This window comes from Topomyia yanbarensis, chromosome 3, assembly GCF_030247195.1.
Source record: "Topomyia yanbarensis strain Yona2022 chromosome 3, ASM3024719v1, whole genome shotgun sequence".
NCBI classification, from domain to species: Eukaryota; Metazoa; Arthropoda; class Insecta; order Diptera; family Culicidae; genus Topomyia; species Topomyia yanbarensis.
In genome coordinates this window covers 143,797,778-143,825,514 of record NC_080672.1, presented here as the reverse complement: position 1 = coordinate 143,825,514, position 27,737 = coordinate 143,797,778, and the positions used below count along the sequence as shown (strand labels likewise).

Genomic DNA, 27,737 nt, shown 5'->3' with positions numbered 1-27,737 from the left:
CCAGCAGCTATTTTGCATATTTTGAATCGTGATGTCCTAATAAATCGACTACTATTCTTTTAGAGTTTTGAGAAGGATAAACCGATGGCAAAACTGAACATATTTTTTTCCAACACATACTATCAAGCGTTCAATACTTATAGACGCTCACCTAAAGTTCCTTGAACGTGTAATCATAGTCAAATATACGCGGATAATATTTGAGGTATGCTATTGGCACAGCAATACAAGATGTGAATTCGCGACTCAGAAATACAGTTGAGATATAGGTAATAGATTATCCTTTGCGTGAATTAGGCGGGAAGGATGTCATCGCAGTGAGTTGCAATATTTGCCTGATTTAAAATATTTTTTTTTTAATTGTGATGTTTGGCTTACTATATTTGTTTGCAACCTCAAACTTCATGATCGGGGTTGACTGTCGACTTATTTAACTGGACACATGCTTTGTGTACTCAGCCGAGATCCTTAAACAAAATAAAGTTCAGTTGTATTTTGCGCATCTATTTACAGTAAACTGATTCTTTATCCAAACAATTTAGCTTTCCTTATGAAATATTAATTTTGAATCTTCCATATTTTTAATGAAATGAGCTAAAACGCGTCAACTAGACTAGTGCAATAATTTTGTTCTTCCGAGAATTAAAGATTAAATTGTCTTAACATTAGCTGAACCGTTTTGAACGAAGTAAAAGTATTCTAGAATACCTAAAAATCTAGCGACTGGTTCAAGAATATTCAATTCAGAACCTAATCGTCATCGATAACAATCACAGCTTCTTTTTGTTTTTGTTGGCTGGCAGTATCCACTGTTTCAGTATCAGTTGTTGCTGCATTGGACTGCGATATACGGTCTAGTATCGATTGCGGCACGGAAACTCGTTTAGATACCATCCGGCCGACCGATGACAATGACCGGTTTTCCATATTAGCTTTCAACTTGTTTAAATAGGAACGCCGTTTTGCCTGTTGTTCTTGTAAGAAGGTACTTTGGGTAGTGAGCGCTTCCGACGCTGATTTCAGCTCCCGGATGGTGGCAGTAGCCTGCGAATAGTGAATGTTAGGGCTTAGTAGTGCGATAGGTTTCAGAGTTCAATCCACAAACCTTCATGAAAATGTTTTCGAAGAATTTATGGCACTTTTCTTGCTCGTATTGGTCCTTTTTACAGCAAAGTATCGAGAGGCGCAGCAAAAGAAGTTCTTCGTAGAAGTTGGGTTTTGTATTCTGGAACGCAATGATTTCACTCGCTTTGTACAAGTCGATGACACCATCGGAAGAAACAATCTGCAGAAGAAAAATAGTTTTTATTCGTGAATTGGGCAAACATTATATATGTTAAAGCGGTATGCCTCTGTTTCATAACTCTTTACTTTGCCATTGTATATTATAAGAGTTTGCTGCTCAATCGTGAATAGCTGATCACTCGTATATTCATTTCATCAAAACTAAATCGTTTTAGAAATACTTTTTCAATCGCCGCAAACACCAAAAACTCTAGTAACGATAATGTTGATAATATACTTACGCATCTCAAGCTAATAGTGTTGATGAGATTCTCCTCAGCTGGTAACGGTATTGATCGGGGCTCAAACTTCCATCCAATGGTTAACGAAAACGGCTTGAAGGTGTACGTGTTCTTCCGAATGAACCTGAGAAAAATCAAACCAAACGATTACTCGTACATCCACATAAACTACGCCGTTAGTACCATACCGGTTCAGCAACAGGATGGCCGCTTCGAAATTCATCAGTCGAACGAACTGCTGCTTAACGGACAGCTCACGTACTTTTATAATGATATCTTTGGATGACCAGAGAACTGGAACTAGACCTAAGCCGGGGATGTTACTGCGCAAGGCCCCTTCGGTTGGAACTTTTGGTGGGATAACGCGGGGCTGCATGTTTGCTGATGTCGATGACTGAGGAAATACTGTTTGTTTCAGGGAAGATTGTTGTTGAGATGCGGTTGATGGTTTTGATATGGTACATCCGGTAGGATTTACGACTGGAGGTGATTTTTCCAGCATTGTTTTTGAAGAAGCAGACGAGGTAGGTTGCGACTTGGAGCTGGATGCAATAGCCGGAATCGACAACGTGGAACCTTCCGTAAGACTATTCATCAGAGAGCGTTTTATTCGTAATACTCCTGTGGAGGGATTGTACATAACGCCTTTCTGGTTTGGATTTAGAAGATTAATCTTGCTGGCAATAAGAGCGGCCTGCTGACTATTCAGAATTGTTGTGCTAGAAGGAATCTTTTTGGGAGGCGGAATGGCTGGAGAATCCTTCGGTGTATCATCTTCGTCATCGTCGTCTAGACAGACAACTTCATCGGCAGTACTAGTGGTAGCCGGTAAGGATACACGCATTATTTTAGGTTTTTGAGCGGTTGAATCAACTCCTTCGATTGCTCCCAGTGATTTCCTTTTAAGGTTGCTTGTTTCCTGCGCTGTGGCTGTTAGTTTAACAAATGTTGGTTGTTCAGCAGTTACCATCTTTACAGTGGTATCGGCACCGGCTGACATTCGTCTACTGGAAGCGACACTGTCGCTCGATATAGCGTTCACTCGAAGCTGTTTACTTTCGGCGATTGTTTTATCAACTAATTGCGAAATATTGTTTTTGATTGGTTGCTTGTCTTGGGCAGTGGTTAGTTTTGGAGCAGGATTCGACGACGATTCTTCCGTTTTGGTTCCCTCGTCGGAGTCGGAGTTGTCATACAGTTGATGTATCAGCGATTCCAAATGACTGTTATTATTTATGTGGGAATCCAGTATTTGGTCTGACTCGTTTGTTGGGCTGGACTGGGTTGCCACTGGCTCGTCATCGTCGTCATCGATTACGACACAATCGTTGTTGCTGGCGGATGTTACTGTCGCCGTTTGCGAGGGCGATAATATCTGGAAATGAGTGGATGATTAGTTTTTTTGACATAGAGTGGAATTTTGAATTATTGTAATAGCAATTGACTTTTAACTAGCTTGATAAAAACTGGCAAGATAGTTCAAACCTTAAATTCACCTTAATTGATTATTATTTTCTAAATTTCTTGACTATTTGATTTTTCTAATCATGCAAAAAATCGCATAAAATTTATTTGCCTTCTTGAGCTATGAGAAATAATGTAAGGGAATAAAATCAGAGTGATGTACAATACTCAAGGCTAAGTCTGTTAGTTTAAGAAAAAAATATTTGAAATGAAACTCTCTAAAACGTTTCTGGTGGCTATGAATAAAGCGAATCTCGTAGAATTTTCATATTCCAACATGGGTTTGCCCTAGTTTGTTCGTAGCAGGTAATATCGCATTTTGGAATACACCAACAAAACGTTCACTATGCCTGGGTGTAGGCTTTAACGTTTTTAAGTGGAATAAAACATACAAAAAGCGTTGACAGCAACTGTGGTTTATTTATTTTTGTAGTGTATGGCATACAATTCAATGTTCTGAATAAATTTCCCGCGCAATGCCCACCGCGAAAAGCTTAACGTAGCACCATAAGAAATCCAAGGACATCAAATCGCAGGGACGAGGTGGCCAATCAATATTACAGTTTTGCAATGTGATTTGTAACATTTGAAAGTAACCAATGATGGGCAGTGCATTAAATGGAAAACTGTATCAGAATGTGGAAGTTGTTATGTCAAGCATAATCCAACAAATAGTGAATACTTTCCCGTTTTTGCAGACTCCTATCAAATGCCTCCTCGTGCGTCTTACGATGACATTTCATACATAGATCGGTGATGACTAGGTAGCACCGCCTTCTGCGATATTGGCGGGAATGAGGGAATGTACACCTTAACCATACCGTAGGAAGATTTACGTATTTCTTGAAGGTTGCCGTTACGTAGAGTGATGGACGACAAAAAATTCCCAAATGGTAAGCCTTCGACGAGACAGGGAGTTGATGTAGGCCTAACAAATCGTCCAAAACAAATAAAGCTACAAGTAATCAAGAAAAAACGGGGATCGGAACAATCGGCAAAGATCCATGTAACGAAAAAAGAACTAGAATTGGTTCACGGGTTTCATCCAATTTCTACACGACGAGCTACAAACTCGTAACTTCTAGGGTCATAACATCGCAGGAAATTTGCTTGGTGGTGGTGGATTGCATTAAAAACGGGCAGTTACATCCTATCCGATCGCCGGCACATCGAACGAACTGGGAGCCGGCTACATAGTCCTGCTGAAATCATATAGGCAAGTACAGCGAGAAGATGTGTGTTGTGCCCGTTGGATGCCGCACGTTCACTATACTTGCTTCGATGGAGAAAGTAACCTGATGGCATTTCGACGGCATCTCACTGCGCCGTTTGGAGCCAGCAATTCCATTCGCAGGGGCCTTGCTACTACTCCAGGGCATTCGTTCTTGCAGCACAATATCCGCTGTTTTCTGGCTATCTCCTCATCCGCGGACAAACTGGCAAAATGCTGAGGCCGATCCGGCGATTCAGAATGGGGCGTGACGTTATGTGTGCACTCGCGACACGAACAGTCATTAAGCGAAACGTGTTTGTAAACTTCGTGTGGTTCCGCTTTAAGTTCAGCGCAGCAGTCAGGGCCGGAACGCCATTCCTTAGTATCGAGGATGCGGTACCCGCCAGGTGACGCCGCTGGCTGCATCTTGCTCCTACGATGTTCAGCATGATCCTTTTCTCTGTGTCGTAGCTTTCTCATATAAATAGTCGACGTGGCTGTTGAAATTTAACCGATAGTCGACTTTCACACCCAGGGGTTTCATCGCATTGAATTGAAGGTCCGCCGGCATTGGTCACGGCGCGTTAGATTTTTTTTGGTTGCTGATTAGCACTACCTTCATCTTGTGGTGAACCAGCTGCAACTGTGCAGCTTTACGGTGATAGCTACTCAGCGGGCGCCGTTGAACGCGTTCTTTACCTCCATCTACCGTCCCTTTTCGGAATCAAAACTACCTCTGCGATAGCCCGTACTTACTTTCAGCGTAGTTCACCAGCCTGTTGAGGATGACTCTTTCCAGGAGTTTACCAAAAGTATCCAGCAGGTATATAGACCGATATGCTGCTAGATCTCCTGGTGGCTTTCCTGGTTTTGGCAACACCATCTTCTTGATTTCTCATCCACCTGGCAGATAGTCTTTGTCTAGGCAGTACTTTCCTGAACATGTCCGGACAGCCAAGACCGCGTTCTTCAGCGCCACGTTGGGGATACTATCTCGACGGGAGCTTTTTTCAGTTTAAAGTCCTCTTTCCAGTGTAAGGAACCGGTCGGTGGAGACCCGATGGTCACCAACATGTCCACTGTCTGCGGTGTAAGTGACCCTCAATTTATCAGGGCACCTTTCAGTTGTCGTTGGACCTCTGATCTCGGCCATGACATGACATGGTAAGCGTTGTCCCAGGGGTTGGTGTCAACTTCTTTGCACAGTTCCTTGTAGCCGGTGGACTTGCTCAACACCATCTCACGTTAAGGTGACCCAGGCCGGCCGGAATATCACTTTTCGCTCTTCTCTAACTTTTGATCTTGCTATCTGAACGCGTGTCCTGGCTTTGAGGCAAGCAGCACGTAGGGTTCTGAGCCTTTAATTCCACCCATACGCCGGACGCTAGCTGTTTCTCGGTTAAAATTACCTCGGGATCGTTACATTAAATTCCCTCGCTAGTGTTTCCGACAGCTTATCGGCGTTCGAAATTGGAGCGGAGTTGTCTGTATGCTTGGCTCTTGTCGAAGTGCTCCGCCATACAGTACAGTTCCACCGACCAATAGTCTATTGTATTAGTTAGCAATTCATGTTATCATTCAGCGAAGAACTGCCGAATGTTACGTCGATAATGAATCGCCGATCGTCTTTATGCAATGTTTTAGCGGAACCTTCGTTGCACAGAATTACATCCAGCTTCGCCAGGGCTTCCAACAAGCTATAACGGCCACGCGTTAAAGTCTCCTCGTATAAAACTGGCGTTCGTTCGACTAACGAGTCGGTTGATGATTTTCTCAAAACATTTTTCTTAATGCCATTAACATTTTGGAATGAACATTTGAGTATTTTCGGCGTTATGAATTTTTCAATCTAATCCTGCGCGCGCGAAGCATACCGCCACACTCTTCGCTCGCACACGGGTTTGGCTGTAAGAGTTTTTGCACGTCAGCGCGTGCGAAGCGCGTGGACGAACCTTTCGTGCGCGCAATATGTATAGACTTATCCAGCTGGGTTGGTATTGTGCTGCTTTGACGTTTAAATTGGGAGGAAACCAAAACTTTTACACGGCGAATTGGAAGGCAAACAAACCGCTTCTGGGCTTGGGAAGAGGGCGGTAGTATAAAAATGCGAGATTTCAGTGTGCGTATTTTAAACATCAGATATCTCAATACTATTCTGTGCATATTAATAAATAAATAGTATATGAAAAGTACAGTGATTCGCCCTTCTTTACAAAGAACGCAATTATACTTCTGTATTGTACTGGTAGTACTGTACAATGTACAGTTTATATGTTAGTCATTATTCAAGTTATTCAATTGAAATAATTACACAATATTTCTACAATTTTTGCGTTTATAGCGACTGTTTGATGCCAATTTTCGGAGAGTCTATCAGTTGTAGGCCGCAGTGTTGAAATGATAATGCGGCATCTTCTATAATAAGGTCAAAATCCAAATCAAATGAGATTGATCCTTCTTATGAGGTTTTATGTAATTTCTTCTTCCTCAGTAGCTCTGTCTATCTCTGTAATTCTCCCAGGATTTCTTTTATACCACAAGAAAAAGAACCCCTTCAAAGTGTGTCATGTGTTTAGTAGCGAATATGACCTAGGGTGACCATACGTCCTGGTTTCCCAGGACATGTCCTGGTTTTGCATTGATTGTCCTGGTGTCCTGGGAAGTCGAGGAAAATGTTTGATTTGTCCTGGTTTTTCTCCTGGAAGCCTAATATATTTCTATTTATTCCTAGGGGCAGATCACTCTAAGAATATATAACAAATTCTCATAAAATTAGAAAAAATGCATTTAATTTCCATTTTTGCATCAACTTTGCACTCCCTCGCAAAAAAATTTGTTTAACAAACGTCCTACGCTGATTCACTTATTCGACGTTTTGTTGAATGTAGGGCTGATATTTTTGTAGGGTTTTGACGTCTTACACGCAACGCAAAATACATTGCACGCAACGCAAAATACATTACGAATTTCTATTTTGATGGAAAGAAATGCATTTAATTTAGCTGATTTTTAAAAATACATCACAAGTGATCTGCCCCTAGATTTATTCAGTCTTCGCTTTTCACTATGCTCCAGATCGGAGTTACGACCGACCGCAACCATAACTACAACGTATACTCATCCTCCATCGGAATGCCACAAACAAAACTTAATACAGTCGAATCTCCCCATTGTACCTTCCGATGGTTTTTTTATCTCTCAAGAGTGCCTCGTCAATATCGATGAAACAATGGTTAGCAGCGCTTCTTCTCGGCTCAAATCGCCTTCAATCCGGGACTCGAAGAATTCCCTTTGGTACCTCTGAAAAGACACATCGGCGTTTTGGTGCTTCTGCTTCTACTTGTGTTCACTGGCTAGTGGCTTTTTTTCATCTAACTGGAAAACCATTCCATAAAAAGAAAAATATCAACCATCGTGGAAAAATTTCATTGAGTGCTCTCTTGAGCTGGGGATCATGGAATTACTACAGGGTTGATACCAGTACCTATTCAGTTGCTCTGCTTGTTAACAGTGCAGTAAATCAAACGAACGTTTCTAAAGTCTGCTGTCTATGTGTACCATGCCAGTATTATAAACAAGCAAAGCAATCGAATAATAAAATTCTTCCCAAGCCAGTGTGAACAATAAAGCACCGTTACTTTCATCGGTGCGATATCGATCATTCATTTTAAGATGTTTGAAACTCAACAGCAAAATTCAACAGCAAATTTGCAAATGCAGTTCAGACTAACGGAAGTCGTCGTTATACAAGCCCACCACACTCTCGTTACTGATAACGATTAAAACTTTGGCCATAACGAAAAGCTACGCTATGGAAGACAACATGCAATACGTCGTTGAGCATGATAATGTTATACTACGTTCACACTACGAGTTAAAACGTGTTTTAACGCTATCTTGATGACATTTTTCTTATTGCTATTTATTATAACGTGATTTAACTCTGCAGTGTGAACATAGTATTAGGACCAAGATACCCGTATATGTTGACAATGATAAGATTGATATGCGTCTGCACGATTTACACCTTGGTACTATTAATAAATTTATTACAACCATCATACCGGAATAGGCAAGATTTAGGTTTGAAACCAGGAGAAAATTTTTCTAGGTATTTCCAACGTTGTTTCTTTCGTGAAAATGCGAGTGACGGAACCTATTCCGTCATATGTGAACTTTCAAATCAAAGCAAAACGCCTGACCAAATCTCAAATCACGCTGTGCACATATGAAGGACAGACCCCTGCGTGCCCTACGTTGTTACACAAGAAGACATACTACGAGAAACCATGTACACAAACCTCTAACGTAGCAATAACAACTGCAAGTATACCCATCACACAGCCCTTCATCAACATCAACTAAATCACAAACCACCGGAGTTGCAGCTCAGGCATCAACGAATACTGCAACAACAGAACCTACGCACAGCGTGTCCGATCATTGTGATGCGCCTACTACTTCCCAATCAGCTGCTAGCACCACCGATAATACAGTAAATAACAAAGAACAGGGATACGCGATCGTGACCCGTAGGCCCCACAAACAACTCAAACCAGGTAATCGTGAAAGTCCATAGCACATTAACAGCGAGGATAGCATGAACGAAAACGATAAACCGAGAGAAAGCGGACTAAGTGATCCATAAGCAACAAGAGGCAATGAAATAAATCGATCTTCAATAAGAAATAAGATCTTTACGCAAAGTAACAAAGCGCGTACACAAGATCCGATGGATACACAATAAAATTCGATTTTTTTTATTTCGAGGTTTTAACCTTAAGGTCATTCGCCTCTTCGGGTTAGAAAAATCTCTTATGAAAATTTCTAACCCTATGTGCGGGGTCGGGGCTCGAATCCAGGTGTGCTGCGTACAAGGCAATCGATTTACCAACTACGCTACCGCTTCGATTTATTTATTTTTATTTACATATTGATAATATTAAAAGATCCACGGGGGGGAAGCAGTACTCTTTCGACTGTCCTGGTTTTTACTCGTCTGATATGGTCACCCTATATGACCGACAAAACGAACAGTTTGAAAAGGCTATATAGGCAGGTGGATTGGGGTTAAATATGCTCGATCAACGTAGCTGATTTGCTTGGTACGCTAACCAAAGCATTGAAAGTACCGAATATTAACTGTGAAACCATTACAGAGGATCTAGAGAAATCTGGCGTTTAAATGAGACATGTAAAATGATCTGAACGGCAATGCTTCTTAAACTGTCGAAGTTTTGAAATACAAAATCACGAAAACAGAAAACAGCATTTTTGGTAACGTATGCCCCGGCATTGTATGGCAATACGTCCAATGTTATAAGGACAGGCAATGCTCGATTTGAATTTGTTTTTTGAAAGCTAAACGCGAATCCAATCGATCCAAAATGGAGTCTCCGCAGTTCTCTTTCTAGTTTTTTTAGTTTGTATTCCCGTTTCCTACAGCAAAATCAAATGGGTTTACTTTTCGTTCGAAGCGCTTTCGAACGAATCTCACGTTCGTCGTAAACACGTTTGATGTAAATTCTAAGCAACTATAATCAACCAGTACTGATAACGGAGCAAATTATCTCAAAACTGGACGACAATTTCAAGAAACTCAAAAAGGATACGATTTAATCGATTACGACTTAGATCTTGCAGAAATATTTTTAAATCTAACAGATAGGAAGTTACTTTGCGTAACAAAAATATGTGATTCGACACCGCCAACATTTCTGTGGAATATTTCAAAAACAGAGGAGAATGGCTAAAAAGTTAAAACATGTCTTCTTTTATAGTAATATTTGCTACAACTTTGCCGAAGACCTAAAATCTTTATCTTATTTGATTCAGAAAATAAATTTCGTATATCACTTAGAGGTGAATTAATCACTGAACGATATATCCTGTAGTTGCACAATCATAAATACCAGCACTTTTCCGAACAAACTATACTTCTAAAGTTAACGGTTTAGACGGTATTAATTTTGAGCACGACGTTTTGAAAACACGTTTCACTACCGTCGTTCCCTTAAGGGGTTGTATAGGTTGTGCTTGGCTAAACAAATTTTTAAAGTACACATCCTCAGCAGCGTTTACTACAATTTTTATTGCGATCTGAGCACTGGAACTGAAATTGCAGTTCTTAGTAACACACTACCTATGAAGTTCAAGCGGTACTTAAACAAATGATAAGAAAGGCTCTGAATTTTTAATCCTCATTCTAGCAGCTAAAGCCCAGGGACATTAATAATGAGTGAAATCTTTAATAACATTGCAATACAATTTCTGCTATTTTTTGAAGCTTTTTTGTTAGAAAAGTTTCCACTTCTGAAACATATTTTTTTTAGTTTTGTTACGAATATCAAACAATTTACCTTTGTCGTCGCCTGCAGATTAGCAGCCGGCGTTGAAACTGGCATAGCTGTCACCGTCAACACGCTCGGTTTCATGTACAGCCACGAGCCGGTAGTCTGTTCCGTCCGCACGATATGATTATTTCTTTCGTATTCCTCCCGGGTGTACATTTTTCCATCTACATTCTGACAGAGCATCAGATCAATATTCTGCGTATACGTGTACGGTCCCAAAAAGATGCAATCACCCTGCCCGGGAGCAGCATAGATCTGCGGCAGTACATCCTCTTGACTGTTTCGAAGCACAATTGACGTCAGCTTGACGGTTTTCCCATACCGGTTGGCTAACTGGATGGCCTGTCGGATTCTTCCGTAGGTTAAACACGATTTCCAGCTCGGAATGTAAATGTCGCTGAAGTCGTTCACAACGTTCAACATAAACCAGCGGCGTGATCCAACGTTTGGGATGGCAATGTTTTTGAAGTCTTTGATTTTAGTTTCCATTAGTTTGACGTTAGATTTGAAGGTTGACATCTTCGTCGGAATGGGAGGCTGCACGGGGGGTAGCACTGGAATTGGTTCTTCCTCTTTGATCGGTTTTGGGACTTCAGTCGCAGATGAGGTTGTTTGTTTTACTACTGGAGTCGGAGAAGCGGACAACTTGGTTGTAGTAGCGACTGCGGATGCATCCGTTTGTACCTTTTTACTAGCCACATATGCTTCAAAGTAACGATTGATCTTGGGGGCAAGCTTAGGATGAGATGTTGGCGTCGGGCGGACTTCAACGCCTTGGTTCAGAGTGCTGTTAGTCGATTGAATGAATCCACAAAATCTCCAATAGTTTTCCGTTCCAAAAAGCACCAATGACAGTTTGTTCGTTTCGGGATTATCGATCTGGTATAGTATCATCTGAGTAAGCAAAGATACTTCCTTGGTTTCGAATGTACACCGGCGTACGAGACGAACGGAGCTAGTATTTTTGAAAGATGGTGTGCTTTTATTAGCGGTTTCGGTTGTGATGATGACCAGCTTGGCACCGTTTTGGAATGTTATGTCCCACACATCTAGTAATTCTTCATTGAAGGCCTGCAAAAATTTCTCCCACCGGTATAAGTACAGGATGCCCTTTTTCGGTGGGTTAAGTTTCAGGGAGTTCCTCCGAAGCATTTCACGGATGTGCTGCATCGTGTGCATTATGTCGGAGTTCACCTGCTCGAGCATCAACTTCTGTACGTCGGTTTCTGTACCCGATTCCTGTACCAGCGACGGAGTGGATGATTGTTCATCACTGTCACAGTTCGAATTCAGATCAACATGTTCATGAGCCGATTGCTCATATGGTTGGTTTTTACGATAAGCTCGACCTCGAAGAGTGATGGTTTGGTGCTTATAGCTAAATGAGATGCTTTTAGCTAACGGTTCGTTTGAAACCTTCTTTATCACGTACACTGTGGTTCGGAATTTCTTTGCGATGTTCATTAGATTCACTTTTCCACTTTGGATAGACTCACATTCTACGTAATACTTTTTCTTCCCACAAAATAGTAGTACTTTACTTGCGTCCAACAGTGGACTAAGCAAGGCATGCTTTCCGATCTTCTCGTCCTCACCAACAATATCAATGTAAATGGGTTCCTGTGTGCGCTTCGCAGTAGCGTTTTTCGTATTTGCAGCTGTTCTTCGCCTCGTCTCTTCTAGTTCCCGCTTGCGTTCTTCGATAAAGGACTGCTCACACCGTTCAAGTAACAGTCGGAGACGTTTCTCTGCGAAGGGATTCTTACGCTTGGATTCCGCAATATCTCGTTGGTACCGCTCCTTTCGATAGTAGTTTCTCGTTTTGTAGAAATTCCTATTAATCGGAATCACTCGCCGACATGTTTGTCCGTCGGTAATCTGTAAATTTTCAATGGAGGCTCTCGTCGAAGTAGGTACAGATTCGCTATGTCCCTTGGCCTCCAATGATGTCGCATGCTGTTGGTCGTCCAGAGTTCGCCTCTTCTTATTTCGTCGTTCGCTCCACGGTTTGTATGATTCTTCCGAGCTATCACGCTTCCGTGTCGGTTGCCGAATCTCTTCCACCACATCATCCGGCTTTTCAAACGAATACAAACGCCTTCGACGTGGTTCGTATACCTGTAGAAGCGCATCTGGCGGAGGAGCAACCACCGGCGTAGGTAAAACGATATTATTTTCCTCGTTGAATTTGAACGGTTTCCCAGATGTGGCATTGCCTCGACAGTAGCAGCGATATAGACAGTGGATCATGCACCACGGTTCGATTCCATCCAAATCTTGTAACTTGTTCAATACCACGTGGGTGTGCCTAATCTTATCCAGCGTACTCAAAGGACGATCCATAACCGTATTTGGTTTTACACGATTCGTTGAAGCATCTCGATAGCTCGATTCTTCTTCACTGGGAATGATCCCATTCAGAATACTTCTCACACTGTCCCCATTGTAGTAATCTTCATACTTTTTTGGTTTTTTCTTATGTCTCCGTGCCTCCATCTCCGTATTCCGAACTAGTACCGTACTATTGTTGGTCATAATAACCGTTGGTGTGAACTCCCGTTCTTCCTTGGCCAACCGAGCTGTTGCCTTCTCCCGCAAATACTTGACATCCTCACTGGACAGCGCAGTGAGACCATCTTCCCGCAGATCTGGCGAACCATCTTTCCCCTGTGCATCACTTGACGCCGTTCGTTTTTTCTCGTAACCACAATCGCATCCGAAAATGCAATCTATTTTACTACAATGACTTCGGATGCCACTGGTCGTGTGTCTTCCGCCAGTGAACACATCACAGATGCAACCCTTCGAGCAGTACTGTACGTCGCAACGTGATTTTAGATCTTCTCCTACACCTGTAGTTGACAGCTGTTCTGGGATAGTTTCGATAATAGTCGCATTGAGACGTTTCATCTCACGTCTGAAAACAAAAAAACATTTGGTGTTAAATTTTATTGAGAAAAAAAAACTGTTTTTGCAAAAATTACTCACATCATTCTTTTAGATTTAGCCGCACACTCGCTGGATTTGCCACCTACATCCTGTCCGCTGGTTGGTTTATGAACTGGCTTATCCTCTTTCGTGTAATCGCAATCGGGATCCTGCTCAATGAACAGGTCTTCGGCCAAGCCAATTGCAACAGCATCGGTCATCTCACACAGCACATCGGCACACTCCTTCTCTACGGGATCAACAGGCTCGTTAGTGTCGTCCAAATGTTTTCGGAACGTTAGTGGCAACGTTTGTTCCGCCTCGAACTTCTGCAAACTTTCTGCTGACAATGGAAGCTTCTTCGCAGGGGTGGTAGACTCTAGCAATCTACGTCGAATAAGCAACCTGTGCTGATTGTTGTTGTAAGGAAGTGAGAATGAAAACGACCCGAAATCGGACTCGTCCCGATCCGGTGTTTTGAGTGTCGAAACGGAAAAGCGGGCCCATTTCTCGGTGATTCCTCGAAACGGGAGAATCATTTTAAGGTACGATTTTACGGTTGGATCCAAGGGTCGATCGATTCTAGGAATCACTTCAATTTCCACTCGTGGCATTTCAAGAATTTCCAATGGACCCAGATAGGCATCTTCTTCGGCACGGCGAAGAATATCGTTGTTGTAGCGTAGTTTAGATGAAAGAGGTCCTGGTCGAATCATGTTTACCCGGCTTGTGTCGCTGCAGAGTAATTTCTTGTCCGGTTCGAAGACGGCAGATGATAATTCTGCGCACTCTGATTTTACCAGCACTTCCGTTGTACCTGGTGGGGCAATTGCACTTAGATCTATATTAATGTTTGCTGGTAGTTCGGGACAACGGCAGCAATGCTTGCGGGATACGGTTACCGGAGCGGAGAGCTGCTTCTTACTATGCCGTTTACTGGAGTGGTTGCCCCTGCAACCACTTAACTTGATGGAATGGTTGTCGACACGGAGAGTTTGGAAGTAATATTTGCCCTTCTCGGTTTTTAACCAAGCCAATGCCCGCCATGTATCTCGAGTGAAAGGGATGTTCTGATCCTGTAGTTCCTGCATTCGTTCAAAGTCCAATTCAGCGTCAATGTTTTTGCTACGTTTTTCAAGTTCGTAAAAAATCTTGGATTCGTTATCAATCATGAGGTAGCGAACGTCATTTTTCTTCTGTAGTAGAATACGCTTCTGCGCCACTGTCCTTGGCCGGACCATATCATCAGGTCGTCGGGGGCACTCAAGCCGAGGTGGAAGAGAACCGAATGAGATGAGACCTTCTTCGCGGAACAGATCGTCACGGTTCTCGATCTTGATGTCCTCGGAACAGGTACCATGCGCTAGGAAAGGTGCATTTGGGCGAGATTTCTTTACGATCGGCGTCGGTAGCAGCCCCGGAACGGTAGGTTTATCCAGCTTAACTACTTCGCCTTCGTCGAAACCATAGAATTCTGTAGAGGAATTAGAATTGGAATTATTCAGCTCGATATTTAACTTCTTGTGAATCGTGTCAAATATTTTGGATGGGCGCGGTTTCTTTGGTTCATCTTCCTCGTCCACGTAGCATGGCTTTGAACCCGTCTTTCGACGATCGCGAAGCCTTCCGATAACCTTCTCTTCGTCTTCAGTCAAAGGGTTAGAGGTAGCTTTCGATGGTGAATCTGGAAGTTTCAAATTAAATTTACTGAACAACGAATCAACGACAGAATGCTTTTTGTTGACAGGCTCCAGTTTGATGGTGCTGAACGTTGGGTCGAGTAGATCCGTTGTGGAAATATCCTTTAGACTTTTGAGTTGAATCAGGTTCTCTTTGGAATCAGATTGCTCCAGATCTTGATCAGAATCGTCGTCCAAAGCACTCATGTCAACAAACGCTATTTCCGGTTTAGAGTCTATTTCTTCCAGTGGCCTAACTTCTTTGACATCCTCATCATCCGAATTATCGTAGTATTTCTCTGCTAGCGATTCCAGTTCTGCGGCATCAAATTCCGCTTCTTCATGTTTTATCTCCGAATCACTTTTCACCATTTCCGGCTTCTTTTCGTCTTCCACCTCGTGATCATGTTCCAGTTCATTTGCCCGTGACTTCAACATTGCAAGAACAATTTGAATCTTTTCCTGGACGGCACAATATTCCTTAATTTCCTGCTTAAGGATGGAGAACTTCGTCGGATCGGGAATCTCTAGAGGCTTCTTTGTCCCGACTTTATGGCGATCTTCTTCATCAACAAGGACAGTGTCGTCGTTGCTTGTATCTGTATTCGATCCAAAATCGCTATTCACGACAATCACGCTCCCGTTCGATTTTTCACTGTCAGTTCGATACTTTTCTTTGCGACGTTGCTTCAGTATACACTTCCGGAAGTAGCTCGGGATTATACCCCTGCTAGGAGCTCCAACCCGTTTATTCAGCACTAGACAATGCCCGCGGTGGTGAGCATTCAATTCATGCGTTAAATACTGCTTATGCATCAGGCGATAGTACAGGTTCCGTGGCTTCCACCGTCCGCTCGGCAAACCGGGCGAGAGTAGCTGTCCGGGAACACCGTTTTGGTATCGCTTGACCAGCTTCCGGAACAGGCGATCGTACAAAGCCCGTTCGGTGGCTGGAATGCGATGCGATCTTAGGCGGTTCCGCTCTCCGAAACCCATAAAAATAATTCTAGGAGGTCATTACTGGTCAGCGTTGAGCATGGTTGCCGAGCACCGGCTTCGATGCCTGCGGAAATAGAGAGGAAACAGTTGTAGTTAAGTATGCTCGTTTTTTTCAGATTGGCTACTGTGTTTTATTTGAAGTGTGCCATGTGTATGCATTTTATGGACAAACATGAATTTCCTAGGCACTGTCTATTTTCAAAAGCTGTTTAGGAATGTAAGGAGACCTGCAAACACAGGACAGTCGGAACAGTAATCCTCCCAACCCCGCGCCACCCTCATTGTGCACCACTCGCTCGAACGTTCCTGGCAAAATTTTCCCTAGGTTTGCGGCAGCCATAAAAAAATTCGGAGACAGGCAGGGCACTGCCACAATGCCGTTCATGAGGACTGGATTATCAATTTTTGCTACATCACAGTCAGTGAAGGTTCCAAGCTATTGTTGGAGAATTCTGCCATCCTCAATTGAATAGATGAGACAAATTGTTTTGAGATCGCCTGCGAAGAACCGGGGATGAGTCTTCAGCACTAAAAATACGTCATTGAAGTAAAGCAGAAACATCAACGGTCCGAGGTAGAAGTAAATGTGGCTGCCTGACAATGAATATAAGTACGCTATATAAAGAATAGAATTTGATAGAATAAAATTTAAAGACCCACCCTTTAATCGGCAGCTACTACGAGATTTGGTCTTCAATATGGACGAAGCGGTTGCGCAGTATCGCGACACGAATGCAATGTCGCACCCCATGATTCAGAAGCTGCAGTATTTTTTAAGCTGATCTGCGAACCTCACGGCATCAATGCTAAAGTTCTTCCAATGCACCTGAAGTGTGCGCAGAACTTGAAAATACAGCTGATAGTATTCTGTGCTGCAGTGGCAACCAGAGGGGTGTCATCCCTGTCATCCGCTATGGAGTTATACAGACTTTGACAGTCATCAACATATGATGGGCCTAGCAGCTTCTAGGCCCATATCGTCCATGCAATAGCATTGGGTTATATTGATTTGGGATGATCCATAAATGACGTAGCATTTTTTGAGTGATTTTTAACACCCCCTCCCCCATCGTATCATTTCGTCACAAACTTCTATATACCCCCTGGTAATTACGTAGCTTGACGGTAACCCTCACCCCCCTCGTTGTCCCCGTAAAAAAATTAAAAAAAAACAAAAACGATGTTAGTTAGAGGAAACGGGTAAGATTCTCGTGACATCAGGTCAACCCCTATTCCCCTTTAAAAAAGCTACGTAGCATGACATGACCCCCTACCTCCCTGTCTTCACACATCATCACAAAATACAAAACTCCCCCCTCCCCCATATAATGCTACGTCATTTATGGATGGTCCCTTTTAACAGAGGCAGATGTTGGCTAGGGCAAAATGGCTGCCTAGCAGGGAGCTGGTGGCAACCATTAGATGTTTAGGATACTGACTTACATCTAGAGACGACCCGCCTCAACATCACCTTCATGGCAGCGGAGATTGGAGAGTAGTATCTCGAACAAACGTGCCGCTATTGAAATGCGAAATTGTCATCATGCGATCATTGCACCTACTAAGCTTCTTATGCTGGAAGCTCCCCAGCTGACGGAAAAACTCGACAGCCGTAGTACTCAAATGGAGTGTCTTATCAAAAAATACATTACACTGACTGTGCAAAGCGAGGATAATAAAATCGAATATTCAGTGATTACGAGCGAGGGATCTATGACTAAATCAGTCACGAGAAGCCCAATTTCAGCGAAGGTCTACCGGATATCGCTTTGGGGCCAGTATTTGGGAGGTCCCAAGTACAAGATCGCGAAAGGCAACCGTGACTACGACGCGAGGAGAAATCGGTAGGCGACAGAATTGACGAGATGTCAGCTGTCTCCGTCGAAACCAACTATGTACAAGAGGCTACGCGATACCTTAGAAATTGGGTGGAACCTGGACCAGACGGTGTCCAAAATTTTTAGTACAAGAAGCTGACCGTTGTACGTCCTATGTTGGCTGTATGCTTCAACAGGGTGTTATGCGAACTACGACTATTGCGACTCGCAACAAGCAGTGCGTAACCAACGGAACCTTATTATGGCCTATATCGATTACAAGACATACCACCCATTCCACACCGCCCCTTATCAAGGTATTGGGGATGTATAAAGTTGAACCTGTAGTTGTGAGGTTCCTGCGGAAGGCGATATGTAGAGGTGGACGACAACACTGCAACTCAAAAGTGGGGAAGACGAGTTCCGGTTTAGAACGCGCCGCATCTTAAGGGAGACATTCCAAGGCGATTCCTCTAGCCCCCTTTGGTTTTGTTTAGCGATGAGCCCCTCAATAGGACACACAGTCGAAACGGGTATTGCTATCAGATAAGGCATGGAGCTCACTGAAAGAGGTAACCCATACCATCCACATGGACGATCTCAAGATCTATGCTGACTCGACGGAACGGCTAGGTGTAGTTGTCCAACTAGTCGAAAGTGACGATATCGGCATGGAGTAAGGTTTAGAGAACTGTCGATCTGTTCAGCTATTATTCGGGCGATTGGTCGACACTGGTGGCTATAAGATCGACGAAGGCGAAATGATTCGGGACATGGTTTGTGGCGAGTCGCATAAGTGTCCCGGATTCCAGCAGCTCCCCGGAACTCACCACCATAAAACTTAAGCTCCGAGGTAAGTTTTTCCCGGATATGGGGAATAAGGTCAGAGCAATCAATATGTTTGCTGTCCCTGTGTTAACCTACAGCTTCGGCGTCATCAAATGGAGCTGGACTGACCTGGTAGAACTTGAGAGAAGATTGAGAAAGGCGTTAGACAAGCAGGAATGCGCAATACTCAGTCGGTGATGGAGAAATTCACATTGTCACAGGATAAAGTGGGAACCCGGAATAGTCGATATCCAGGCACTATGCGCAGCGCAGATGCGACGACTCTTTGAATACTTTGTGGAAAATGCCAACCTACATGGAGTATATTAAGCAGTTTGTTCTGCGGACCGCAACTATAGCGCACTTTACCTAGCGTAAGCGAACTGCAACTTCAACTGCAATCTGCGGGTTACGAAGAAGATTGCAGAGTGGAAGCAGAAAGCTGTGCATGGGGCTAATCCTCACCAGTTGGAGCAGCCGTCAGCGGCAAGACTGCATCGAACTTGTGGCTCAAGCGGAGCGAACTCTTTTTAGTGATCGAATCCCACATGATAGTTATCCAAACAGGATAATGCCGACGAGGCGTACAAGTCAACCAAGCCTATACCGAGCGTCACAAAAGCGTTGCTAAGATTTTGCACCAGCAATTGGGTCATTAAGCCATATGTTGTTTTTAATTTCTTCCCATGCAGCTGACGTTAAAGATACGTAATAGAATTTTTTTCATTTTTCTGTACGCAAAATATTAATTAAAAATTATTTTATGGAATTGAATTTTCACGACCACCCCTTCCTGCTTGGTTAAGGTTTGAGTATATTAGTATTTATAAAAACATGGGGCAAAACGCGCCCTCTAAGGACATATGATCATAGTTTAGCTATAGAACATTAATTGGGAGAATCTAATAAATATCATTCAACCACTACGCTATATTTCACCCTAAGGAGGAAAATTTGGTAAAAAACCAAAATTTCAAATCATTCAACCAACATTTCCCCCTGTAATCGCCATCATAACCCTTTGCAAAATTTTCAAAAACATGTAAAGCTTGCAATGTTTCAAAATCATTATAAATTACACTTTGAAAAATGGGCAAGGCAAAACGCGGGGGAAACTTCACCACATCAAGGGGCATAATTCACTACAACAACGGGGCAGAAAGCTCGTTGGACAAATACGTAATTTTGTTTTTTGTTGGGATATCAGAAAAGTGTAGCTTTAAGTTGCCTTAGGTTATGCAATTATTGGGTTTTCAAAACAATTTTTCTGTTTTAGATTATTAAGATGGGTAGGTAATGTCAACGACATTACCGAAATGAAGTAGCATACATTTTAGGCTGTTAATACAAATGCTGCAATTTTTATTAATTCCTGAAAGGTTTAAAATAAGTTAATTCGGTGTTTCTAATGGAAATAGCGAAATAACGGTACAAGTATATTCGATTCTCTGCTGTTGCCAAATGAATTGTTGCACTCTCATTAAATGCTCTTTTCAGGGTTACCATATCGTCGCTGTTGTGCTATCTTATGACAAGCCCCAAGTAGCACGCTTTGTTACTGTATAGTATTTGTAACTCTCTTGGTAACAACTATGTTATGGAAAAAGCGCACTTTGTTTGTATGTTGTGCAACATGTTCCTAATTGCAGCAAAATAATGAAAACAATAGCTGTGCCATTTGTCGAGCACTGGGTAGTTGGACTGTTCTGTTTTAGGGTGGAATGGCAAAGAAAGAGGCATTTGCAACTTGTTAGACTGTTTGTGCAAGTTAGCAAAGTTTCTGATTAGTTTCACAACTGTTATTGATGTTTGCATACTTAACACTATTGGTCAGCTCTATAGTTACATCACAGAGAACAGACGTCCATCTTCAGCATTCAACTTGTGTAAAATCTCTAACGGTTTCGAAGGTAGTTTGGATATCTAAACCAGGTGCGCTACTGTCGTCATGTTTTTTTTGTGGCTGAGTGCGACAGAATTGACAGCGGTTATTCCTCTACCCAGTCAAACTAGTCCGGAACCGATTCGGACTTCCAGCATGAATTCCAGCTCAAATGCGTCAACCGATAGAGTCGGAATCGGTTGTTTTCTTTGAGCAAGATTCTATGCAAAATCCATCCAGGATTTCGAACCGGTTCCGGAATCGATTTGACGGATAGTTGGGATAGGTTGGTGTGGCGGCACTAGTGTTTTTAGTATATTAATTCAAATGTTTACACACGTTTTTTAAATATTTTTGTTCGATCATGGATGTCTGTTCTCTGTGGTTACATAGTTGCACAATCTGTTTAAAAACCCGTGGAAATTCTTTTCAAATATATCCAACAATAAAAGATATTGTGTAGCAGTTGTGCAACATTTAAAACTTTCAACAAGTTGCAATTGCTACTTGGGGCGCCATTTTGCACATTTCGAGAAAAACGATTTTTAAAGTTTGAGATTGAGTATCATGAAACTTGTAAATGGTAGAAACAATTCAGAGGAGACAGTTGATGCTTCTACCTATTATGTATTAATATCTCAAATATTACGAAGATCGGTTGACTTTGTTGCGAGTTTTCACTAAAAATGTAAACAAAAGTCGCACTCACACGTGTCATAGGTGTGTATTGATGAAAAAATTGTATGACATGTCATAATCGTGTATGGATTTTTTTTTCATACAAATAAAGCATCAATTATTAATTTTTATTCATATCTTTCGTTTAATTTGGTCTATAAACAATCTGTTAGATGCATTTTGAAGGAAATGAGTCAGGGAATTTGGAAAAATGGCTATTTTTGGTTACAGTGTTGCCAAATAGGCAATATTTCCAGTTTAAAGCTAAAACTGCGTTTTTCTCCCAATACATGTATTTGTCTTTTGAAAATTATTATGGCATTGTGTTCCTAAGACATTTTTACACCTAAAAGCAACTAAAACTTCATTATAGCTTGAGCCAATCCCAAGTTATAATGATTTGAAGCAAAAAACTCACAATTTCTAATCACTTTTCTCGCTAGATTTCAATAACCAAGCAAAATTTCAAAATTCTGGGAACGCCATCTTGTAGAGATTCGTTAGACGAGTAATGTGGCATATCTAACTCAGTTTACCCCAAAATGGCATTTGCCATAAGATAGCACAACAGCGACGATATGAGGATAAATATGTTCGAATATGTTAGGTTTCGATGTACGTGTACCGATATTTCGGTATTTCTATTAGAAATAACGAAATAGCTGGTTTTAATACAACCTATCAGAAGATAGTCAAAATTTTAGCATTCGTATTAATAGCCTAAAGTGTATTCTACTTCACACCGGTTATGTCTCTGACATTACCCACCCATCTTTAATTAATTTTCCTTAACCCTCGAAAAGGCAAGCTATAATTCTGACTTCAAGAAGCATCGCTTCTAAGAATCGAAAGCCTCCACTTTATGGTTTTATCAGTGAGAGAATCGAAAGCCTGAAAAGGCTCGATCATTTGTATTTCAAATTACAAACTCATTGAAACTAGAGAACTGTAAATTGGAGGCTAAAAGGCAAATAACAAACGATACCACGATTATTATCGAAATATTTCATTTAAGCAAGTTCTATAATTCCAGTCAGTCAGAGTCATTTCGTTACGACACAAAATCATTTTAACAACATTATTGAATATCCAAAGACAATGATTTCCCCCGCATTTGTGCGGTCAATAAAACAAGTTGTAGAGCATGTTAAGAGGCATTAAATGAAAAATTGTTATGATAAATTTTGTTAATCAATATGTAATTAGAGTAATCACAAAACTCTCCGAGAAAAAGTCAATTTTGAATTACTTTACTAGTATTCTTAACTAAAAGACATTTGTACATAATTCTGTAGGAAATTTTCTCAGCTTTTCAACGAATAGGCACGTGAACCATATTTTTAAGACTAGAGCCTTTTAAATACTTACAAGTTGATTACATAAAAGTTTAATAACGAAATGACAAAAAACGAGAAATTAGGAATATGATGTAGAACAAATTATGGATCGTTTTAAAACACAACTTATGGATAATATGCATTATTATGTTTATAATTCATTATTTTGAGAAAATTAACAGAAACCTAATCAAAAACACTAAATGTTGACTACTTCACTGCTAAATGGTTCCTAAATCCCATTAACTGAGAGATGAGGGTTTTGTTTAGTAGGAAATTACCTTAGCTTTCAAACGGACCTAATCGAATGGGAATACAAAGTATACTTTTTGCGTTAGAGGTATTTTAATTAAGTTATTTCCACAAAAGGTTCAGTAACTATGTAACTGTTCAGATTTGATGGTATGAGCAGAACGATTTTTGTTCTCCAAATATGATCCTTTATCACTCTTCGAAAGATTCTTAACCAGGAACCAACTTGTATTATATCCCAAGAAAATTAGTTCATAGTACATGTCCCATACATACAAATTATGTATGTAAATAACGGAAGATATTTTTGTAAAAAGGTTGTTTTTCGTTCAGTATGTAAGTGAATTCAAAGCTTTGAGCTGCTTCGAGTCGTAGTAAAATAAAACAAGTAAATGAAACAAGTGTTGCAACCTTTATCTCAACCCGTTTTAAAGCCAATTTTAATGTCAAAAAGTTGAGCATGCAATTATGGCCTAATAGGGAGAGAACTGAGTTATTTAATTAATTACTCACCCTTCATTCAATGGATTGCCTAAAAATTGGTATCAAGAACTTTATTTCGCTTCTAAAAACTAGTATAATAAGCGCAACTATAGCTTAAAACGGGTGTCCCAATTATTGTCCAACGAATGCTTTGAACAAAGATGGCTAATGGTGCTCTAACCCAAGGAATATTGAAATATACAGGTAAGCTAATCTATTGCTACCATACACGCGCGCTATAACACAAAGATTATAGGTATGAGTTTTCGATGATTTTGTATGGAAACTAATGATGCACTTTATTGATTTAAAATGCGTAAAAGATACTATCAATATCTTAGCTATATATCTCCTCGCATATTCAATGATAGTTTTTGATACATATTTATTGTTGAGCTTGAAGTGAAAATACAGATTAATAGTGATCGCAATAGAAATCTAAATAAATCAGAAAAAAGTTTCAATAAAGTAGACCTTTCTTCACCACACTTCAATAGTTTGTTTTCAAGAAGCATCCATTGTCAATTTGAGATTCTGCAGTTCGCTTTTTGCAACCCAAAAATTAATTACGTGGCACTAAATAAGTTATTTTTGTTTAGTTTAAACTTATGTTTGTTGATAAGTGGGAAAAATGCATCAATAACCATTATGATCATCATGCATTGTACATTATAATATGTATACTCATTGCATAGATTAATATTGTAGATTATATTGATTATAGAAAACGGGATCAACTGCTTCAAATCGAACGACATAAACGTCCTTAAAACTGGTCAGCATTGTTCCCATTTTTATTGGATTTCGAAACAGTATGTAACTGGTTCAAATTGTTATATGATGACTACAAAACACATTCCATTGCATTTTTGCTGGAAGCAAAGCGATTTTTTATAGAAAATATATGTAATTGCTTATCTTTTATACATTTTGGAAGATTACCAATAACCATACAAGGGTCGATTGTCACCTACCTTTTATTTCTGGGTATTTTGGCTCGAATCGACTTCAAATGGATAAGGTGATGATTGGGAAAAAGATAGAAATGGGCTCTTTACCCATAGTTAATAGATCCGTTTGCATAAAAACAAATATTAAGAGAATGTTCTCTTCTTCACTGTTTTGGCAACAAAAGATGAGAAGGTTTTTTTGCTAATGAACGTATACGAAATTCGTATTCTTATACACAGCGCAGGTCAATTGACAATATTATATCATCTTAATATTGAATAGCCGAAAGAAAAAGCTATATAAACACTTATTCAAATTTTATATTCGTTGTAATTTATGCATGAAAATCCAACATGGCGACATATTCTCGAGAAAACAAAATGGACGCCGGTAATAACTTTTTTCAGGGTAATTTTTACCTGTTACTAAACTGTACTGCATCCGGTGTCACACTTCAATTTAGTTTTGTACTAATCTGTTATATTGTACATGTAATGTCATTAAACATATCTTAAATGTTGTTTTGACACACCCACATTCAATCACTTCACATTTAATGAGAAACTAATTATCTTACGAAAATTCCACTCATTTAAGCAAAATTTATTGATTTTTCATCAACCAACACGATTAACCCAGCCCTCCTAACGCCTTTTCCTCTTTTTTCACAAAATTACTATTAATAAACCCAAAAGATAAGATGGCTGTCATTAACCTTTTAATGCGCACTGAAAAAAACACTACCATTCGACGAACACAGAAAAAAATTCGAAGCAATTTACCGTCAGATTTTCATTGCATCTCTTGGCAAGAAATCGCCTTATCAAACAAAGCAACTTTTTTATCTGGTGCAATCGGGCAGCACGTTCGGAAATCCTTTCCAGCAAACTTCACGATTTGCGTTTCCTTTTGCTACCGTGCCTCTGTAACACAACAGTTTCAGCTGTGATGGTTCTTCGGCTACGTGCGACCGATGAATGCCTCTATGGAGGTGAGAGCCAAAATACGTCCCGTGAGCAAGTGATGAAAAAAGTTTCGTAATGGTATCGTACTAACGCGCGCGCGAGACAGCTACATTGGGAAAACAAAACATAACGAGCCAACTAAGCTAACACGAAGGGGGACATGAGCACCAGCAAATGTAAACACAAATCGTGAAGTTGGCTGCTTTTCCCGTAACGTCGTGCAACGTAGAAGCTAAGCGACCTACATGGCGGCCATCTTGTTTCGCTGTCCGCCATGTTGGATTTCTGCTAGGTTCGCAAAAACAAGAGCTTTCCAATCTTCACAAAAAACGTTTGTCATACTGATTATTTGCACGCTCAAATTAGTAGTCAGAAATTCTACTAATCGATTGGATAAAATGCATTTCTACTTCTACTCTCACGATATATTCTCCAAGGTGCGTCGTTTTCAAGCAACAGCGTTACCATTTATCACACAAAAATGACGTGCGCAGTGTAAACACACACTCACAATACGGTTGTCAGGTGGAATCCGTCGAAGCAGAAAACGAAAATGGCGGCCACCTTGCCGTAGGTAAAGCTAACATTTTCATCACACATATTGCGGTAAACTGCATTTGTAACATTGGAAAACAATACCCACCGGTAGTTTACAGCTACCAAGTCACAAATTACCACACTAAACCTAAATTCTAATAAGTAATTAAACCAAAATATCACTTGAAACGACTGAACACTTGGTCGTCACACTTTGACGTATGTTTAGCTAAATGTATGAAGCGTTTGTTTCCTAGATCGGTCGATTCAGAATGTGGCTGTCAAAATCAGGATGAGAAAACGGGAGCGCACTCACGCTCACTTGTCTTCAAATCTCTCACTTTGTTCTCACGTGCTTCCCTTCGATGGGTTCATTCTCTCTCTGTTATTCAACTGCCCGGCATCAGCACGTGGTTGTTGTTATTGTGGTTGAGGAGTGTTGGAAGTGCTGTTGGGAGGTGGTAAACATTGCTGGGAGGTAATCATATGTTTAGAGTCGATCAAAAAAGGCAGCGTTTATGATCTGAGCACCGTTAGCATTATTTTCAACTGCATCAAACGGTTCAGTGTTTAAACGACTTTTACAAAAGCGTTACAAGGAGAGAAGGTAAGCGTCACTGCGATACTGTACGGTACTATCCTCCATACATTTAATGCCAAATATTAACTTATTTTATTGTGTTTTGGTTACCTGATAAGAAATTTCACGTTTGTAAGTAACTTAATTTAATTCAGTGAAAGACATTAGTGTCCTGTGTATCTCAAAATCATCAACATTGCGAAATGCAGTAATGATATGTTTTATCAGCACCATGATGTAGTGGGAACATTGACAAAATCAGGACATAGGTTTTTTCCTTTTAATAAACCAAAACTGTTCGAAATATTTTTCGTTACTACCTAAACATATCCTCATATCCCTTTTTATTATTTAGTATAAATCCTGCCCCGCATATAAGAGCATGTTCAGGAGTGTTTCAGTTTCAGATTCATAATTTTGACAGTTCTATTATATAAAACTGAAAATTTTAAAACTAGAACTTGCTGTCCCCAGAAGCAGTTTTAGTGGATGTTCTATTCAGTTTAAAATTCATGTCACGCCGTCACGCTTTCAGCGTCACTGCATTCAAATTTATTTTCCCCAGTCTATCGGGTCTAAGTGTGCTGAAAACTGTGCACGTATTTAAAACACAGTTATAAACGTGTTTTAAAATCAGCAACAAATAGAACGGCGTCGTATAACAGTTTTAAATTTTAAAACAAAGTTGTTCGAAATTATAAAACAAACCGCTCTGCTGGGGATGTGAATGTTTCAGTTCCAGTTCAACTTTGAAACTGCTATACAAAATAAAACGCTCCTGAACATGCCCTAATATTATATTTGGGCACTCTGTACCGCACCGGTCGTCGTTCGTGAAAAGGTTGCGAAAATACCAGATAGTTGTCATTATAGCTTCTTCGCATTGTAATAATTGCAAATTCGATGAAAATAATATTGCATTTATTAATTAAATTGAATTTTTTTTTGATTCAGTAACAAATATCGTTCATTTTTTCAATAATTATTTATTGAAATTAAAACAATAATTTAAACTGAAAATGTTTAATGAGATTAAAAACTAATTATTGCTTTTATGAAATTGTTTATATCAATAATTTTGCCGTTTGAAGCAATAAAAATTGTATGGTTGAATTTAATAACACATTTTTGTTCAGATATCATAATTTCGAGGAATTTGAAGAGTAGCTGGACTCGAGAGACGACGAATTCTACGAACTAATATTCGCCCGGCAGTTATTGTCTGATGCACATACAATGGCGGCTCTAAATCAGGAGCATAATTA

At 40.6% G+C, this 27,737-nt stretch overlaps 1 protein-coding gene across 3 annotated transcripts; it reads right to left on the bottom strand.

Moving 5' to 3' along the window:
• Positions 1–339: 339 nt before the first annotated feature.
• LOC131688366 (uncharacterized) lies at positions 340–26,135 on the bottom strand. 3 transcript variants are annotated; one of them, XM_058972572.1, is made up of 7 exons: positions 25,999–26,135; positions 13,545–16,226; positions 10,563–13,473; positions 1,715–2,901; positions 1,527–1,650; positions 1,106–1,285; positions 340–1,044 (listed from the first exon to the last, which is right to left on the bottom strand). In XM_058972572.1, exons 2-7 carry the CDS (start codon positions 16,157–16,159, stop codon positions 751–753), a joined length of 7,311 nt encoding a protein of 2,436 aa, XP_058828555.1. In that variant the 5' UTR covers positions 16,160–16,226; positions 25,999–26,135; the 3' UTR covers positions 340–750. The 3 variants fall into 3 exon arrangements, with proteins under 3 accessions (XP_058828555.1, XP_058828556.1, XP_058828557.1); XM_058972573.1 differs by lacking the exon at positions 25,999–26,135 and adding an exon at positions 25,173–25,376; XM_058972574.1 differs by lacking the exon at positions 25,999–26,135 and adding an exon at positions 24,810–25,127.
• Between the last annotated feature and the right edge of the window lie 1,602 nt (positions 26,136–27,737).